General features: G+C 48.6%; 7 protein-coding genes and 1 non-coding gene across 8 annotated transcripts; 3 read left to right on the top strand and 5 right to left on the bottom strand.

The window, feature by feature from the left end:
* Positions 1-30: 30 nt before the first annotated feature.
* EDB93DRAFT_1078257 (ELMO/CED-12 family-domain-containing protein) lies at positions 31-2981 on the bottom strand (the record flags this gene model as incomplete). The annotated part of the gene is made up of 13 exons (XM_041445363.1): positions 31-122; positions 181-565; positions 614-770; positions 825-971; positions 1022-1166; positions 1218-1329; positions 1388-1426; positions 1477-1755; positions 1804-1903; positions 1957-2303; positions 2356-2445; positions 2502-2610; positions 2674-2981. The coding sequence occupies 13 exons, from the start codon at positions 2979-2981 to the stop codon at positions 31-33; spliced, it is 2310 nt and encodes a 769-aa protein (XP_041311520.1).
* A 1147-nt stretch (positions 2982-4128) lies between these two features.
* Positions 4129-5936, top strand: EDB93DRAFT_815517 (uncharacterized protein). Its single transcript, XM_041457572.1, has 2 exons — positions 4129-5460; positions 5516-5936. The coding sequence occupies exons 1-2, from the start codon at positions 4289-4291 to the stop codon at positions 5721-5723; spliced, it is 1380 nt and encodes a 459-aa protein (XP_041311521.1). The 5' UTR covers positions 4129-4288; the 3' UTR covers positions 5724-5936.
* Positions 5937-6295: 359 nt separating this feature from the next.
* On the top strand, positions 6296-8418 carry EDB93DRAFT_1101098 (uncharacterized protein; the record flags this gene model as incomplete). Its single annotated transcript, XM_041447068.1, has 2 exons — positions 6296-6688; positions 6742-8418. The coding sequence occupies 2 exons, from the start codon at positions 6296-6298 to the stop codon at positions 8416-8418; spliced, it is 2070 nt and encodes a 689-aa protein (XP_041311522.1).
* A 141-nt stretch (positions 8419-8559) lies between these two features.
* On the top strand, positions 8560-8642 carry EDB93DRAFT_t26. Its single transcript has one exon. It is a non-coding gene; the product is annotated as a tRNA-Pro (tRNA).
* A 579-nt stretch (positions 8643-9221) lies between these two features.
* EDB93DRAFT_1078366 (uncharacterized protein) lies at positions 9222-10030 on the bottom strand (the record flags this gene model as incomplete). The annotated part of the gene is made up of 2 exons (XM_041445376.1): positions 9222-9894; positions 9951-10030. 2 exons carry the CDS (start codon positions 10028-10030, stop codon positions 9222-9224), a joined length of 753 nt encoding a protein of 250 aa, XP_041311523.1.
* Positions 10031-10244: 214 nt separating this feature from the next.
* Positions 10245-12527, bottom strand: EDB93DRAFT_1304601 (regulator of chromosome condensation 1/beta-lactamase-inhibitor protein II; the record flags this gene model as incomplete). The annotated part of the gene is made up of 7 exons (XM_041454731.1): positions 10245-11090; positions 11145-11237; positions 11286-11787; positions 11836-11947; positions 12003-12046; positions 12097-12222; positions 12283-12527. The coding sequence occupies 7 exons, from the start codon at positions 12525-12527 to the stop codon at positions 10629-10631; spliced, it is 1584 nt and encodes a 527-aa protein (XP_041311524.1). The 3' UTR covers positions 10245-10628.
* A 4101-nt stretch (positions 12528-16628) lies between these two features.
* On the bottom strand, positions 16629-18355 carry EDB93DRAFT_1124644 (uncharacterized protein). The gene has a single exon (XM_041448689.1). It carries the CDS (start codon positions 18018-18020, stop codon positions 16752-16754), a length of 1269 nt encoding a protein of 422 aa, XP_041311525.1. The 5' UTR covers positions 18021-18355; the 3' UTR covers positions 16629-16751.
* A 487-nt stretch (positions 18356-18842) lies between these two features.
* EDB93DRAFT_816018 (uncharacterized protein) lies at positions 18843-19384 on the bottom strand. Its single transcript, XM_041457575.1, has 3 exons — positions 19112-19384; positions 18920-19056; positions 18843-18862 (listed from the first exon to the last, which is right to left on the bottom strand). Exons 1-2 carry the CDS (start codon positions 19245-19247, stop codon positions 18977-18979), a joined length of 216 nt encoding a protein of 71 aa, XP_041311526.1. The 5' UTR covers positions 19248-19384; the 3' UTR covers positions 18843-18862; positions 18920-18976.
* Positions 19385-19536: the final 152 nt, after the last annotated feature.

The following is a 19536-nucleotide window of genomic DNA, read 5'->3' on the forward strand; positions in this document are numbered from 1 at the left end:
GACACATACACCCGACTTCTTCTCATCACATCAGATGAGATCTGAGAAGAAAAAATCGGTATTGCTTGGAGGAGGTCCTGCCACCAGTCCACTGGGTATATCAACCTTCTCACCTGATAGATCTAGAAGAAATTGAAATTATAGATCTTAGCTGTGGTACGAGGGTGGTGATCGACTCACCAAGAAGCTTGATCTTGAGGCCAATCTCTGTCAAGGCTTTGATGTACCCTGCCGTTTCTTCAGATGTGACATGACCGCTGTCCCGCCGAAGCATGTTCAGCCCATCAGTCCAATCTGCCCACCGGGATTGATCTGACGCAATTTGATCTGCCAGAGAGCCTTCAGTGGCTGTTAGGAGAGAGAATGATAGAGGCGATGGAGTGAGATTGTTAGGCGGAGATAGATCGAGGTGATTTTGTAAGTTGTTTGGTGGAGATGCGCATGTGCCAGTGGCGATCTGGGTGATTGCTGCGATCTCAATCCGCTCTGGCAGATCTTCAAGTCCATTTCGAACGGCGAACTGGACCGCACTGTCCACATAGTGGAGATATTTCAAGCCGTTGTCCTATCGAGCCAATGAGCTTACTTTAGGAAGCACGCAATAGATCTATACCAGTCGTATGAATCTCCAATGTCCGTTTGGCCGCCGCGAAGGACCATTGGCTGGTGTGGGGATGCCATTGACGAACCATGCCCCTTGAAACAGGCACTGTATTCGTTGTTGACGAACGAACTCGGCGGACTCGCGGGTGATCTTCTCTTTCAAATTGCTTGATTTACCAGTGTTAAGAAGGAACCCCAAGATCAGATGCTAAGATTCTTACCGCACAGGAACCTTGCTTAGAAGGTCGTCTTCTGCTTCAAGCTCCTGCATCTGCCTGTCCCTCACAGCGCGATACTCGCAGTCGAGGAAATCGCGCTCCACCTCGTGCCATGGTTTGATGTTTTCCCTTTGCAACGCCACTTTGACCCTTGAGAGAATCAGGGGTGAATATCAGGATTAGGAGAGATCATGACGTACTGGCTTCGAGCAAGCGCCACAATGCGAGAAAAATCGCCTGCTGCAGAGCCACTCTCATTCCACATTCGCAAGAAAAATTGTGTGGCGAGAGCATGGACCCGGTAAAAATTGAGGAAAAAAGGCTGGTATGTTGTTGATGTTGAATCTGATGATGGGTATGTTAGATGAGTTGCGTACTCCGCGACAGATTACTAACATGCAGGAGCGAAAATCACCCAATGCTCTGCAAGCAGTTCAACAATTTCATTTGAAGCCCTTGCGATGGGGCATCGCCTATCTACCGGACGACTTAACTGCTCCAATATAACCTATTGACGATATGGATGTTGGTGTTTGTGATGAAAAGCAAGAGTAAAGAAATCTCACTTTGGAGAACAGATCTGGGTCGTCTGCGACAAAATTACGCTGCGACATGATCGGTCAAGGGACCATACGGCTAAAATGACAGTGCTCACCAAACAATCAAGCCCAAGTTCCCCTACTTCTTGAAATTCGTGCACCAGATTCTCACTTGAAAACCCAAGCTTCCGCCATTTCAAAACTTCACCATCACCATCCCGCTCATCCTGAACTCTGCTACAATTCCATATATATTCAAGAGCAGACGCGTGAAGAGGCTCGACTTCGGGCTCGACAAGCGTCGATTTCTTACGGTATGTCACACGCACGATATTGGCCTGGAAGTCGAGAATCGAGGACGTAAGGTCATCTATATTATGTGACGACATGAGTCGCTAAAAACTCATGAGTGATTTATGAAACGCAAATTGGATGCCACGCACAATGACCGCCTTCCGAACGTTGAGGCGCTCTAGCTCAGAGATAAACTCATCCCATTCGGTATCATTGACGTGCGAAAGCAGGGAGTTAATCAGCATCATGCTGCAGTAATGTCAGTGTGCGCCTTATCTGGACTGCCTGTGCGTTGCGCATACCTATGTAGAATCATTGCAGTATCTGCGCTTCCAAGCCGATTCACGACAGTTTCCAATGATCCTTTCTCCCTCCGCATCTGTTGGAAAACAATCTGGAAACCGTACCGATACACCGAGCCCGGGGGTGCAACAGGGGGTGCTCTACTCGAACTGGCGATCAGTGGTCCAGGCGCATTCATCGGGTCAGCTTCAACAAGCTTCTTTAGGATAGCGGTGGCGGGGCGGCAAACGTTGATGAGAGAATTTGGCGAAGAGAGGATTTGGACAACTTTGAAAACGAAGGTATTGTCGAGGGTTGACCAACCATAGTCCAGATCCATCAGGTTGTGCATGGCTTCGAGAGCGTACTGAAATAGATACTTAGGAGTTGACCTTGCACTTGGTCAAAACAACACGCACTGCAAGTGTGTTTCCGTGCTCGGTACAAATAACTTGTGCAAGCTCGGAAAGACCCCCATGACTTAAAAATTCCTGAGCAAACTTTTCTTCCTAGGAGCACAGTCATTGTTGACGAGAGCACCCACGAATGAATGAACCTGACGCACTTTAATGAACTTCTTCAATGACCAAAGAGCCATCTTGAAGGTTTTCTCATCTCTGACGAGGAGTTTTTGGACTATTTCTGCTGCCTCGATATTGGGACTATTGACTAGCCTGTAGAGCATCACATATACATCATCAGTAATACATCTCGATTATTATCCCGGTATTACACACTTGAGATTCGCTTTGTTCTTGATCTTCTTCCGCAAATTCTCGTTCACGACCAGCTCGTCGGTATCTTTATCCCTCAAAGCAAAATTGGAGGAGGGCTCTGTGACTTTGAGATTAACGCAGAGCTGCCTGACCACATCATCGACGGTGAGTGTAGGGTCGATTCGAGTGCGAACGGTCACGCCCTCCTTGGTGGTAACATTGTTGGTTGGGATGAGTCCTGTTGACCTGGGACGCGTGTTATTCGTTGCAGGCGGTGCGAGAGTTGTGCGAGAAGCGCCAGGCGCTATAGAACCATTGGTAGTCGACATACGGATATTTGCAAGGTAGGAGCGAGATGGAGATATTAAATGAATAAAGATGGTTTATCGAGGCGATCTAGGATCCAGCGGGATATTCCTGAGATGGAGGGCAGTTATCATAAACGGACATATATTGCAATAGGTTGTGGTCAGGTATGGAATACATCGTCTCCACCACGCGTCGTAAGACGCGCAGCTCTGACTGACGTGCAAATATTCTCGGATTTCATCACGCCATCTGTAACAAGAGAGCAATATACTCACAGTATGTTCTGGCTAAACCCTTGTGAAAGCACTGACAAGACCTGAAAAAGGGGAGATAAGCATGTAAACTTTGAAGCAAGACACCAATAATGAGGATATAAAATTCAGATGATGTAGTGTATCGTCTGCATGTAATGAAAACATTCGGCCTGACGTGCAAATAAAAAGAGAAAATGGCTCATCAAATAAAGCGATTCTGGACGGTTACTCACCGAACTCAAGTGCTCTGAGATTGCCAACCTGCTACCCAAGATGAAGGTAATGAAATAGCGCGATACGCGGTGCAAAAGAATGTGGGAGATGGAAAAGCGTTGTCGACAGCTTGATCTGCAAACAGGTAGTAAATGAGATGCAGCGCGATACAAGCACGAAAGGTTGATGAGCACCAACTAGCTCTTCGCAACAACGACAACGGAGACGAAGTTTGAGCACTACTGCACTGCCAAAGCAGAAATCAGCGAAAACCAGCGTCTATGTCGCGTTTAAGGAACTACCGTGAGATCCTGTCGCTTCCAGTCATCGTAACATCAATCATCGTATCATTTCTTGGACGACTTCGGAGGTACTCGACGACGATCTTGATGATCTGCGAAGGTTCTCTGAACCCATTCAGGACAGAAATCGACCTATCTGATGGAAACCTTGTGAAAAGACACGTTTCTATTGATTCTGCAACGTCACCGTGACTGTCGTACTACTACGTACGTACTACGGCTGCAACTTGAACGCTTCGCAACGTTGACGAAGATTTGAACAGGAACGAATCAGCCACCAACGAACGAGTTCGCCTCATCTTGCTTGGTGTGACTGACGTTAAGTGAGGACAACAGCTACTAGTCATGGTATCTCTCTGGCCGACCTCATGTGTAGCTGATTTTTGTAGATCACAATTGATGCGCAACTTGTGCATTTACTTGTTCATAACGATGTCCAGTGCAAGTCCCAAGTCAGCCTTGCTAAACGTCATACACCGAGCGGCTGACTACTGAACGAACCTGCCTTTCTTCGTATTAACTTCTGGACCATTGGTTTGTGTTTGCTGGTTGTTCGCCATGTCACCGTCCTATACCCTTTCGAAGTATTTTGCCGTCGAACGCTCGGATTTTCCAGCATCATCAGGAGGAAGAGCGTGGATAAAGAAGCCTCCACCCATCCTCCGAGACTTGCGAAACACTCTGGCATTGCAAGCAACCGAGAGCAGCCGTTATAGTATCGAACAAGGTGTTCCCTTTGACGCTTCCTCTTTTTTCGTCCCAGAAAGTCCCTCCTCCCCGGAAAGTCGTAGACACCACCGCAGAAATGGCAGGTATCGAGTCACCCCCATCGCCCTCCCTGTTATTCCGTATACTGTACCCTCGCTCGACCTGTCGGGGCACACACCCGTCGATGCGCTTGCCTTTCACGTTTCGGATCGTGATGCGTCCGCTGAAGAAGCAATTATCTTCAGCAACAAGCGTAGCTCATCAATGATCATTTCGAATTCTGACCATGAAAACCCCAATGTCGACAACAATTCTTCCCTCTTAGGATCCAAACATGCTGCCATCCATCACGCTACTAAATCGTTCAATCCGCAGAGCGCTCCATTGAATTGTCCTATCGTCGATCAGAATGCCCTGGTCTTCACTATCCCTCCGTGCTCTCCTACACTCCCGCTCAGCCCACCTACTGCATCAAGCTCTCCGATTTCTGACCTTCTTTCCAAGCGTTCTGGTAGGATGTTTAGGCTCGTCCCAACCCAGAATGACCGCTTCATGCATGCTGTTGCGACCGACCTGACTGATTACCACATCGAATGCCCGTTAGAAAGTCATTGCTCATCCTCCCCAACACATATCGGTTTTCCTCCCGACATGCTCGCACTACTTCAGGAACTCGATGAACTTGCTAGTTGGGTCCAAGATTTTCCATACCCTGAAGCGGCTTTAGGAGCACTTGACACCTTTACCATTGGCTCAACTGTACCTGTATCGTGTCCGCATGCGCTCCGCTGGCTCAGCAATATTCAAGGTGACCATTTTCTCCAACAGCCCGTGTTGCTGGACAAAGGTAAGAGGCGGATGCTGACCGAATCCACGGATGATATGTCCGAGGTAAACCAATCTGCCTTTTTGGCTTTTTCCAGGATTAATCTGCTTGGAAGTGCCAGTCTCATTTGGCCATTCTACCAGCCAGCACACCTGTGGCACGGAGGCGATCAATCCGATACATATACGAGCCTCGGGTACATATTTTCCTTTCTTTTCATACCATGGAGCCTTGACTGATCACTCATGAAGGGCACACCATCATTCCTCGTCGGTAGTTCTACCTCACCTGTTGCATACCCCGCAGAAGGGTACCGGAGTCCTCCTCGCGAAGTCATCACACCTGGCCCATCTTCCATCACCAGTCTCAATACAAGTACCCCTGTCATCCGAGCATGTGGTCGCCGCTCTGTACCCAATGTATCACCCTCGCCCTTGGTCTCTCCCCCTACCGGCATGACTTCGTTCAAGGCGTTCTTTAAGAGGTCTCGCTCCAATACAATGTCAGCGCCCCAATCAAATACGTGCGGGAGGGAGAAGAAGAAATTTGGGTGGCTGAAGATATAAGTGGTTCATGGTATACAGGGCTAGGGAATGTCTTCGATTATTTTTTTTTGGATTTTTTTTCCCCCTGTTCTGTCACAGCACATGTTCGTTCTCGTCATATTTGCAGTAGTTTTTCGCTTATAATGCCAATTTCAAATTCGCGAACATACCGGCGTACGTATCGTACAATATTTTGGTTTGTAAGGCCAACAACACTGTGACAGTCCCGAACTAAGATTCCACTGACAAAATACAAAATTCCACTGACAAGACTGCACTGACAAGGCTCCACTGACAAGGCTCCACTGACAACTTTAACAAGTCAGCCATGGTCAGTGTATGACTCTAGCACTAGTCAGCCTCTTCAGCCGGAGGACTACACACCGGAGTCAGCCGCGGCTGTTCGCGTCAGATTGGGACCAGGTGTCCTCCCTGATGCTTGATGCATCTGTATTGTTCTTTTTCTGCTTTGCTTTTTGGTATCAAATGTCTTCTTGGTCGCCCTCACGCATCCCTCGTCCTCCGGCTCGCCCATCTCCTTTGCCGTCTCCGCCATCACTCGAGATCGCGACCGTCCTTGCTCAAGCAGGCCCGTTCGACGATCTCAAATCACTCATTCCATCGCTCTCGTTCACAGTGAGCTCGGCGGATTATGAAAGTGACTGGGAGGACGTGCCGCCATTCCCAAAGGATCACCAGCCACCTATATTTATAATCCAAGGTCACCGCGCTCAAGTGCCATTTGCTGTTCGTACAGGTGTCATCGCTCTTGGAGACATACATCCAGACGAACGCACCGCTCGTGTCGTTCTCTCTGCGCCAACAATACCGCGCATGAACTTGGTCATGAAGGAACGGCTCTTCATGAACACTTGGATTGTGAGCGAAGATTTTCTATAATTTGCCGCTTTAGCTGACGAAATCGAATGTAGGATAGGCTTACTCCGCAGTGTCCTCCCAGGCACGTCCCCTGGACTAGTGATAATTCGGTTCCTAAGCGTGACTGGATTTCTGAAGGTTCCATCTTTCTGGCTGAAACCATCAAGTCGCAAAATGGGAAGATACGACAAGCACGGATGGATCAACAGATCTCAAATGAATCTTCCAAAGAAACATTCCCTCATTCTACGCCCTGCACTCGAAGCCACAGGGAGACCGCTGTTATTTCGAAGGAATGTTCCGGACGTCAGGTCGGATGTAATCCATGGTCCGTTCACGTTCCAATGACCACTATCAAGCGAAATACAGTTTCATCTGGACCGGGGCCCATTACACCAACCCGCGGACGAATGGGGACACGGACACATTCCTCGGCCACTCCCGTTCTCAATTCTGGCTCGGATAAGACAATAAAGCAACTGACATCAACATGCCGCAAGTCATCTCGCGCGTTGCCACAACTCGGTTCTATTGATTCTCTGGCTATTCGAAGAGGGAAGAAGGTCTCCGGTTTGCAACTCAAGGAATTGGACGATCTGGACTATCCTGATATCCCTACGGCCTTCCGCGGGTCTCCAACCGTTTGGTCGCCGAAATTTGACTCCGACGTTCCTAGTCCCGATGGAAACCTTTTTACTGACCACAGTAGTATGCTATCAAGCCTCAGATCGCAATACGCCGCACTTGATACGAGTGGAATCTTCACGCCTGTGACGCACAACAAGGAATGTCAAGATGCATTTTTTGACTCGGACACGGACTCTGTATCGTTAATGCCATCATCCTCCTGCGAAGATGAGTGGGCCTTTGAAAATGACCTCGATCTTGATCTTCAAGGCGTCGTTGACAATCTGTCTTTTTGTCCGACAACTTCGTTTACGCCCAAGATCGTGCCAGATAGGCTCAGGGAGTCTCTGAACGTCACTCCAGATGGTTATTCCGCCAGTTCCAATCTAACTCGTTCTCCTTCACCTCCTTGTCGGCAGTCAGTAGTCCCTGCAGTCAAGGTTTCTCCGGCGCCCCTGACTGATCCGCCATGCATCCCTCTCCCCCCTCCTCCTGTTTTAATTACTCCTTCTACCCCTCCACGGGTTAGAGGAATTTTAAAGAAGGTCAAGAGCGTTCGCTTCGAGGATGTCAGATGCAGTCAAGATGCAGGCTTATTGATCATGCCAGTACCGGAATCAACAGCAGCGAAGCGCCCTTCTCCTCTACGGAACAGCTTCATGAACCCTGTCGATGACACGACATTGGCAGACACAAAGGAGCCTGTGGATACTGAACCCGTGACAAATCCTACTGCGCCGTTGCCTAAGGCACTTCAGGAGCCTATCATCAAGAAGAAGTCACACATAATGAAGTCCAGGCTCGTTCCTAAGGGTACCATACTCAGCTCTCATCGCACATCTGAGGTACCCATCCTGAAATTTGTCGACACCAACGTCCAGCAGGTCCCGCCTGTACCCGAGCTCGACGGGCCGGCAACCTCTACTCCTGGCCGTCACAATCGCGTCGCCAGTACAGAAAAGGAAAACGGGCAGACTGCTTACGCTCGTGCTCGCAAGCGATGGTCGACGATGAACGAGAACGATCTCAGGATGGGAGTCGAGGGTGCTGCACCGAAGAGTCGTCTTACTACGCCTCTGCGGAACATTTTCAAGTTTAAATAAATTAAATATTCCTGTCGTTACACTTGTATTCTTTGCCTCCTACATTCATTGTTTCATACGCTGTTTTTATTTTTGAATCCACCTTTTACTTGCCAAATTCTCTTGGATGGTTGTAGTGTTACATGAACTTCCGAACTTCAAGGCCTGGTGGTCTAGTAGTATGATTCCTTGTTAGGGTAAACCACGTTTCGAGGAGGTCCCGGGTTCAATTCCCGGCCAGGCCCAAAATTTTGTCTTTTTATACCTTCGTCGGTGTCGGCGCCATCGTACCAACATGTGTTTGGCTGGCTCAGACTTGCAAAATGGCCCCAAATCACAATGTAGCACATTAATCTTTCACTCGTTTTCTTCACACAAGGAGGATCAATATGTAACTTGCTGTATGTATTTTTTATTCCGTGAAAAACGCTCACTGACATAACATGTACTTTGAAGCCATTACATCCACACAACAAAATCAGTGATTAACTATTGTCTTCGAACACTGATCTGAATATCTTTTTCTGATGAGAACCGAGTATAAATGTTGTACATAGATGAGCGAGCATTTGTTTCGGAGTTGTAAAACCCTGCTTTATCTGAATCATACGCCTGGTTAAGTCATCTGGCCCTGCACTTGCCCTGCACTGATCGAAACTCTGATTACGATCTTCAATCCTAGTTTTTTTTTGGCAGTAATCAGTTAATCAAGCTTCAAGGTTTGTGCTAACACCATATCAGCGCTTCCGCGTACGTTATTCAATACGCTATGGTATGAAGGAATATCCCTCTTCATTCGTCTATGGTCTGTCTAGGGAAAGTAATTACACGACTGTCGCGAAAGGCAACAAGTTGGTAATGTAGGTGCCCCACCTCCCTCCATGCCAGCTAGCGACCTCTTTCCATATAGCGCTATTTTCACCATTGGTAACTCTGATCCACATGAGCCACGCTCCGAGGATACCATCTGCATACGTCACAGTGTTGCCCATGACGAACTTCCCTTTCCCATTGTATGACAGCCAGCCGTCTACAGCAACAAGGCCTTCCTTAGCCTTGGCCCAGTCAGCGTCACGCTGAGCGCCAGCAGGAGAGAACTCCTCAATCTTCTTCCCGTAGGTGGCTTCTCTGGTTGCTCTGAAGTACTTCTCACTGGAGGGATTCAGGATGTAGCAGCTGGTGGCGAGCTGGTAAGGCAAAACGCTTCCAATGCTTCCTATAACACCAGCCTCCAAAGCTGCCATCAACGGTTTTGTGCCGGGAGGAAACAAGGTTGTTCCACTCGGGTAAGTCGCATCAAGGTATTCGGCGATGAGGAAGGAGTCAGAAACGACCTTCCCAGTGTTGGGGTCATTAATGATGGGGAGGGTGTATGATGGGCTGCCATCAGCCTTGGTGCCTGTTGCTGGCGCCCCGATTTTTTTGGCAAGAGCTTCAATGTCAGGGTACTCGACCCACTCGGTCTTGTACGCAACACCCTTGATGTTCAGGGCCAATCTATGCAAGTGAGAAGTAAGCGACTGCATATATCATTGCATATATAGAGCACACACCGGGTCTTCCAGGTGTTTGGAGACCATGCATTCACCGACAAGGTCGAGGGGAGGTCGTAGAATATAATCGGAGATGGCATATTGATGGAATGAGTCTGGGTCTGCCATCTGGAAGGTCATTAATACCTGTTCGGGACTCCGCTATGGGAATGGATACGGTGAGTGCGTAGAAGACTTCTCTCACAATATTGTTCACTTCGCCACGAGGACGCTTGTCTGGCCCCCGACAAGGTGATGATGCGCGTGAGATATGGGAAAGAAATCACCATCATACATTGTTACTCGATGTCTTAGTGCTTTCGTAATGACACCAAAAAGTTGCGATCAAGAGACAGAATGAAACGTGACACGATACGGCCGTACGGCCAGATTTAACCATGAGAAGAGGCCCGTCAATTCTTATAAACCCTAAGTTTGGTTGTTACTTTCAAAAGCCACGGCCGCGACCCAGATGTCCGCCTCTCATGGCGCCTCTTCCAGCAAACCCGATTCGAAACGCCCTGGCCCTTATAGGCGGGCCCCACTGACCCGGCTCTCCAGGATAGTCCTGCGGGGACTCCCCCGTTTCGCGAGACCGGGGAAACCGTCCTGGCATGGAAGGACCTTCGTCTTCGTCGTTATCATTCTGATCATTTGTGTGTGGCTATTTTGATCCGGCGATTAATCAGCAGTCAGAACTCAGTCAGCTAAAAATCTCACCTCCAAATCAATGACAAGTGCTCCCATGTGCCACCCAGCAGCTGCTACAGCAAAGCAAAACATCTTATCCCTCTGTGCTTTCCCGTGACCAAAGCTGACCTCCGCGGGCTCGGAGGTGCCCGGAGGAAACGGACCGCCATTGGTGACAGCAGCTCTTCTGCGTTCTTCAGTTCTGTAGCCCCCAGGCTGACCAGGGGGAAGCATTCCAGGATCACCGAGGCCGAGTGCGCCTCGAGAATATTCACCCCACGTCAAAAGCTTTCCGGTGGATGTAAGAGCACCATAATGGTAATCTCCAAGAACAACAGAGATAACGTCGTTGTTTTGAAGTGCGGGGAGAATCAAAGGAGTCGAATCGGCATGTGTTTCGTGAGAACCCAAAAGAATGACAGAACTGGAACCGGGAGAATAAGCAACAAATGTCTGAAATTGTGCCGATATCTGGGAGACCCTTCAGCAACGTAGGAACGTTCGAAACTTTGCCGAGATAATTACATGAGATATTCGCAAGTTTTGCGGCGGCTTCAACTGAGAAGAGACATAAACGGGGTGCTGCTGAACCTTGTCGACTTCAGAGAAGTTAGGAAGCTGAAAACGTATGAGGCAAAGATTGTTCCACGAATAAAATTAACCTACATATTCCCATCTCTCAGACCGAACAGCAACATCGCTTTCAACAGCAATCGAGAGCACATGACCATGATTAGTCAAACCGATAAGCCTACTCTCCAAAGCTGCGAGCTTGATAAGTCTCGCGGGTTCCGCCGACTCCAATGGCAGCTCCGGCAGAGGAGGCAGGGGTGGTAACTTTGTGGGTTCTTCGCGAAGTTCCCATGTCGAGCATGGGATGACACCATCCTCTGTAGCGTAGGCTTTCGAATCCGCGGCAGCATCCATAGCTATATTTCGTGCAGCGATGATGTCTTTCAGAGGTGCAGCGAACGGCCACCAGACATACACATCACCAGATTTGGTAAGGACAGACGAAAAGTTCCAGCCGGATTCGACCAGCGCAGGTGTAGAATCTAACGTTGTTGCGTCGAACGCTGGTGTGACGAGCCTGAAGGGACGGCCCCAGCTTAAAAAGGTCCAAACATGATGCTGATCGTCCAGCGTAGTAGCATGTAGCCGCCCACAACTAATAAATGTGAACAAGTATTTGACTCGAGCACAAGAACACTCAAACCTGATACTCCTCGTGGGAGATTGCATGCCAAGCTTCAATGGTGTATGAGCTGGTTTTGCCGCCTCGGAGTACCCATCGTGTTGTAGAGCATACGAGGTGCCATTCAAAGTTCCTGGGTGCGATGTTAGTTTCCGTCCTTAATGTCGCACAATAATATATGGACTCACCCCACACGTACACGCTACCAGTAGAATCTAGTGCAAAGAATGCCCTGTTCAGAGTCCATGAGCGACTTGATCGTATAAGACAGTGATAACATACCACCCAGCAGCCGAGAGACTAACTATACGTGCGCCTGATTTGATCTGCAACTCAACTGGGTATGGGACATCACGAAGAGTTGTCGTTGGTATCTTCTTCAATCCTAATCTTCCCTTCGAGTGTTCCCTACATGAGAATAATCTGACTTAGCGGAAGGGTGACGGCATCGCGGAAAGCGGTGCTTACCCCCAAACATAAGTCTTGGGGTTGCGCAAACCTCTATAGAGATGTTTCCATCCGGTGATTCGTGCGGTCCTCTCATCCGTGAAATTGAAGTCTTCTTCCAACTTTCTCTTCCAGAATGTCTCATCGTCGCACAATCGGGCAAAGAAGTGATCTGTTTGTCCTAGATGAATGAGATCTGGGATAGCAAGCCAAGGCAATAAATTATCCAAAAGAACTTCGATGGGCAAGTCAGAGAGCATAGTCATCGCTTGAATGGTTGTAATACAAAATCACAGCGGGAAAGTCAGAGCGCAACTAAGAGAGCTGCGACTCGGGAGCTGCGGTGAGCTGCGGCATCATTGGCATGATGTCACGGCTCACGCGCACAAACTCACATGTTGCGGGGGGGTTGATCGATGCTACGAGGGGTTGCTTGGTAACCTGATTATGTAAGAAGTGGGGAACTAAGTGTTTTGAATGTCATGAAGCTTTGACGCGCACTTCGGGGAATCACACCGAAAAAGCCATCGCAAACTTGGACTAATTACTAGCGCATGGGTGCACTCTAGGCCGGGTGGCTATTCATACAAATATATGCTTCCTATCAACAACTCATCCACACATGCCTCCATTTTGCTTGAATCCTGTACGTAGCAAATACCGGTCGTTTGTAACTCGCAAGACCCGCGCCACACCCATCCTCTCAATCAGATCCTTGTGGTGAATTCTCTCATAGTGCTGATGACGGATATACTCAAATTTTTAATCATTTTCAAGCTAATTTTGCCATTGGAGCGGTACTTGGTACACAGCTTTGATGCGCGTTGACGCTTTCAATTCTAAGTTGGCTAACTCGGTACGGGGCTAGGCTCTATGCACGAATTAGGCGAGGTGGTGCGTACTTCTTGCTTCCGCCCACCTCGCAGCCAAATTATCTCTCGTCGACGCTAGTCTCGTCTTTTTACACCCACTCGCCACTTCCCATCGTCGCGAGGACAAATGTCAAGCATTAATATCAACACTTTGACAGTTACAAATGATACCGATTCCGTACCGTTTGTCCGACGCGTTGATGACCGCCGCTTCCCGAGTGTCGCTCTCACAGACGGCGGGCTGATCGGCCCACCTTCACAACAGGTTGGGGCCCTTTGATTCGGGCTGGAAAGCCCTATGTATATCCCTTAACAAACGTTCTGAATCCTCAATCCAACTCATAGTGCTGATTTTCAACTAATCCTATCATTTTGCTGTGCCACGCAGCTTTGACGTGCATGGGCTAGAGACTATTTTATGCTCAGATGTCAATTCAGAGTTTCGACAGACACCGGAGAATCACGCCGCAAAAAGTCGTCGGAAACTTACTCGAGGCGACTTACTAGTGCACGAGCGCACTGAGATCGCAGTACGTGACTATCTATATATGGTATGTCTACTTCTTGACATCCATACACGCCTCAACAATGTTGCTTGAATCCTGTACATAGCAATATAACCGGTCGTTTGTAACCTACAAGCCCCGCGCCACTTGGCGTCGCTCTTCTCGTTGTGATGGGAGACTAGACTCATAGTTTGTAATTTGAAGTCGATCAAGTCGAAGCCGCACATCCAGGGCTCGCAAGTCTGATGTAATTTCGATTCTACTTTGATGATACTCCTTTTTTGTAGATTGCAAATGCTGGGCTAGCCAGACATACTTCGCCGGCGGCGTAGCCAGGAACGATCATCAAACGCTATTTTGTGACCTGACCGTCCAGGGCATGGTGTAACATATCAAAAACGAGGGTTCCAATGTAAAGGGCGCCCATCGCAATCACCGCAGCACGTCTATCGTGACGGCAGACCGCTCAACTGATAGTGGCGTACTCTGTCTTGCATGTTGAGCATAATCCGCTATGGCTCCGCTCCGGTGAGCCAGGTGCTCCGTAATGACCTACTTCAGACTGATGGTATTTTTGCTCGGCTCCAAAGAGCCTCTTTCAGTATTGAAGGTACGGCAGACTACAACCTTGTTTAACGATGCAAAAAAAATTGTTTTGCTCGGTAAGTTGTTTAATCTGATAAGAGACGCCATCCTTACACATTATTGTACGATAAACGTGTCCAACCTGATCCACTCACGGTCGGACTTCTGACTGACCGAGGTAAGAGTTAAAAACGAGCAGTGATCCATATTTGATGATCGTAAAAATACATGAACTGCTTCTCAGATATGTGAAACGCAAGGAGAGATAATCAACTTCCCAAAACACGTGACGGCCGCCACCCCCCCACAAGGTGCTTGCGAGATCTAGAACGCAAAAGGAGGTCGGAAGCTTCCTTTCGTAAGCAATAGTCATGAAGCTTCTTACACGCATGACGTTTGCCCATTGATATTCCTTTATCCGTCTTTGAGAACAATTAGTGAAACCTTTATGTACTAAATTGAATCTGCAAACCTCAATTCTAAAGTTTGCCTACCGTCTGTATTACATAGATTATACATAATAATTCGAATTGCACTGTGGGGTCGAACCAAAGTACCCGCGGTACGAGTAAAATATGTACGTAAGATGAAGCCGCACGCAGACTTGACGTGCAGCCCCAGACGCCGTCTCGGTGTTCAAGTCAACCGGCAATGCGGAATTTATGCTGCACCCACATCATGATGCGCTATCATCGCCCTTCAAGTGCACGTGGGCCCATACCTACACGCAGCTCTTCGCCATGCGTATCCATTACGACACCGCGAGCGCCTCAAAGGTCATGAATATGATACAGCAGAGCTTTATCACAGGATCGAGTTTCACTTTTATGAAGAACTGCCACCTCGTTCGCAGGCATTCGTTGATCATAAGAAGAAGGGAAAAAAAAACGCTCGCAGTATGGGAACTGCTAGTAGTATAACCAGCTCATTAATGACCAGATCAAGTCGCACTGGCATGTCAGTTCATCTGCCTTATGCAGCATCACGTACTGAGTTCAGCTTTTTTTCGTTTCTTTCTGAAAGAACTGTTCTGTTCTGATCATTACCGGGTTGATGCTGACGCTTGCAGAATGATGAAAAGATTGTTCAATTGACAAGGGTGCGATTTTTTTCGTATGAGGCCTCGAAGTAAGTGCCTGTCTGTGGAGCGGAAACTTGCGGCCGCATGAGAACTGAGTCGGGGCGCAAACCTCGAAAGCACGGCCGGGCGTCGTCGCAGCAACAGTCCTTTGGGTCATGAGCGGCATGAGCGTGGCTCAATGCAGACAGGTGTGGCGTAACGTCGACCTCATGGTACCCTGGCACTGCACTCTAATATAAGCGATATTATCTTGCCCTGCATCAAACCTGCATTGCCAATAATTGCATAAAAAACAAAAGCTCACTCGGATGATGAATCTTCGCAGCGTTCAGAAAACTCTATCGATGAACGTGATCGCGATGGGTGCGGTCGTTACGTCATGTTCTCACGAGTTCGGAGCTTTCAACGTGCCCTCTATAGAAGTTTCATGATAGACCACAAGATGGGTGGCAAGCAGCCTGATCGTGCAAGTTCCAGCTCTTATGAGGGCTTGGGCTACAGTCCAGGGTCCAAGTACAGCTTCTGACGTCAGGAAAATCTGACTTTTGAAAATCTACGTTCCGTTTGTACACAAGTAACTATTACTAGGATGACAAGTATAATCTGTAAAGTACAGCTCCATGATTATTGGGCGCAAGGTCTCCTGTGTAATGTGAGGAGTCATCCCCAGACATGAACGAATAAAATATGAAAGCATAGGAAGCGAGAGGAAAAACTAGTAATGTATGTACTTAGTAGGATGCTAATACCATGAACAATATAACTTCAGAAAAGATGGAGGCGTTGATGCGTGGCATGAGAGGCATGGGCATCATCGGATTGCCGGTGGTATCGTGACAAAATCCCAACAGAAAGGAGTGCAATCGTAACTGCTCGTCTTCAAATCATCCACTCCGTCGCGTCTCCTCGTAACTTCCTATGCTTCCATGTCCAGAACCAGGTCGGTTGCCTGGGTACACACCATACGGAGCATACACATTAAGGTCCGTGCTCGCTCCCGTATGCTCATAACCTGGCAGAGGTGTCAAGAGCGTGCTGTTCGTCGGAAGGCGGGCCATGGCTGTGTGCGACGACGGTATATTTGATGAGTGCGTTGCGGTGTATGTAGGACTGCTAGTGCGAGAAGCAGACGGGAAGAGGCCACTAAAACGCTGTTGCCGACGTTCGTAAACGTCTTGCATATCAACTTCGTGCATTTCCTCCGGAGAGGCGGTTGGAGTAAACCGGTCAACATGGGAATTTTGCTGCGGATGAGAGCGAAGTTGGTAGTCCACGTCGGGATATGAGTCATGCATGCCGCGAGGGAGATAAGCATGATGAGTCGACCTCCCCATCACTGCTGACGCAGCAGCGCGAGCATCGGCTTCCTCCTTTTTGGACTTGCGCCATTGTTTACGAAGCTCTTTAAATTCTGCGAGTGCACAGTCAGCATCGGTGTCGAGAGGGTTAAAAATAATGACGAGAAGTCGAGATTGTCATCACGAGGTACCGATGACTAAAAGTAAACCGCAAGGATGAAGACTCACCGTTCGGACTACGCTTGACGCCGTGTTTCTGCATGGTGACGTGGGCATTTAGGTGGTTTAGAGTGCCGTATGCCTTGGTGCATGAAGGCCATGAACATTGATAAAGTCGTTCGATCTCGTCGTAGCGCCGCCTTGGACGCTTCTTGACAGCGTTTCCAGGGAGTGCGACAAACGAGTATTGTTTACCGTCAGAACTCGAGCCTGAAGCGTCAAGGAACCGCCTGGCGCCGTTGGATGATGTGGAATTGCCCGTACCAGGCGGTGATGGGCCATAGTCCTCGGAAAGGGCGCCGTAGGGCATTCCCATTGTTGGGGACCCCTCGCCACCCGAGAAATTAGGGTTAAGAGGTGATATGGGTTCTTCGAGGTCTACACCGTCGTAACAGTGTAATGCAAGTTGATCTTTGTCGTTCCAGGACGATCCCGAGAGTGGATCACGCCCAGACCCTGAACTGAGAGTGCGTTGCAGAGTCGAGGAGTAAGTGCCATACAATCTTGGGGAGGATTGTGACGACGTGTAGTGGTGCTGCAGCTGTTGATATCGCCCGGAGGCTAGATCGGCTGAAGAACTCGTGGAATAACCGCCTATTGCGCTGCCATACATGGCTGGCTCGGACATGCGGCGTTGTTCCAAGAGGGCATGGGCGTATTTATCGGTTCCACGGGAGCTAAGGTTCGACGTAATTGGGTAACGCACCATATCCGGAGGGGAATAGGAAGATGCCGATGTAGGAAAATTATGTTGGTGATGGGGAGCGCTGTACGGCTGAGGAAATGAAGCAGACGGATGATCGTCAACGGAAGAAGGTGAACTTGAGAGATAGCGAGTTCCGTTGACTGATGATGGAGGTTGGGCAGTGCGAGCATTTGAGGTGGAGGTGTAATTAGATGTTGGTGAAGAAGTATGGTATGGTTGAGGGGTTTCAGAAGATGAAGCTACGTCATACAAGTTATGAGGATCTGAATGAGACGATTCATCGAACTGTGGTCGGGAAGAGTATGTGTAGTTTGTTCCCGGAGGAGAGTAATCATCATGATCATTATCTACGGTCATGGGCTGAGGGGGATCCAGAAGGCTGGAGAGGTCGTGAAATAAGAAGTGTTGAGAGACGCGAGGACGCGTTTGATTAACTTGCTTATTTGCAAGAGCAAGAAGAGGTGGTGGTTGGAGGAGAAGTGGTGCCTGCATTGGATGCGAATGTGAAAGGCAGCCTGAAGAAGACGGAATCTAGCGGGATGTGTGAACCGACTTAGAAAAAGAAGAATGAACAAGTGGAATGAAATCGAGGGATATTGACACAACGAGATTGTCCGATTAGGTGGAAGAGTTAATATACGTTACGGGAGTGGAGTAATAAAACATACGAAGGTTTTACAAACATGAAATATCTGGTATCAAATCAAAGCACCGGAATGAAATGAATCGGAGGGCGTACTATCCGCAACTGTTTCGTCCAGCGCGCGGGCAGGTGCAGCTATGAGCTGTGTACCAAGCGGTTCGCGCTGATCGTTGTCTTCTCTTCAATTCAATATTATAATGTCAAATCTAAGATCAACTTCCAATTTCAAATTTTATATAAAAAATAAATCATCCGGAACATTATTTCTATATTTAGTAGTTTACGTGCCAATCGTCTCAATGGCGTCCCGATTTTACCGCCGCACATGACCAACCCATCGGTCACCCAGATGAAAACCGCACACTCCAGCGTCCACCACGGAAGTTCACACAAACTCTGCTCTTCTTACAATAATACCGTTATTGTTGCGCGCAGAATTCCATCACGAAGCACGATAAGGCGGCCCGGTCACACTTTGGTCACACACTTTATCTCCAAAAGTGCGATCGCTAGTTTAAACTACAGCCATGAATGGAGCATATGGCACCCACCGCCAAATTGTCTGCACATCTCCCTTTATGCTCCTGGTTGGTAGCTACACTGGTCATCGTTTGACAGGATGACTCGCATGGCGGTGAAACTACTAATTGGCATCGTTGATGCGCCGCGTACAACCCTCGAACAGCCAGTCCTGTCAAACTCTGTCGGCAAGGTGAGCGTACAGAGCGATCGGCAGATATTGAGAAACCTTAACCCAGCGCCACTTTGCACTCGGTGATTAGATCTCACAAGTGATACTCCGGCATCAAGTTGGGCCCGTATGTTTCAAACAGAAAGTGATACCCCATTTACCCCCGATCTGATGAGTCCCCAGGCTCGGATCAACTGGCATCATTGTCAGTACAATTTCCGCATCACGAATAATGATATGATGACAAACGTTGCCGAAGTTTCAAGTCCGAGGCAGGCTTACCACCGCAACCTGATGGACAGGCACGACGTCGGGTAGTTAACAACCCTCCGCACTGCGCAAGACTCGGAGCCATCGTTATGGATAAGCAACCTGTGCAGAACATTTGCAGAAAGTGTTTTGCTCAAGGCCGTTAAGAAGGTGATAGACGACTAATAAGCGCATCTCAGCGTACCTGATGCTGCATGAGAGTTTCAGTCCTATCGAGGGTGATAAAGAGGCATTAAGAAATATCCTTATTTGGATCACAACTTGGTTTTCGGCATAAGACTCAACGGCTCCGCGTCGGGAGAAGCACGAACTCGATATAGATGAATTAGTCGGCCGCCTCGCCTTGTCGGGTCGGGCACTGCATAACTGAGTCTCGACCCTGTAAATCCAATGCAACCACGCGT

This window comes from Suillus bovinus (assembly GCF_016758785.1).
Source record: "Suillus bovinus strain UH-Sbo-P2 chromosome Unknown EDB93scaffold_7, whole genome shotgun sequence".
Taxonomy (NCBI): domain Eukaryota; kingdom Fungi; phylum Basidiomycota; class Agaricomycetes; order Boletales; family Suillaceae; genus Suillus; species Suillus bovinus.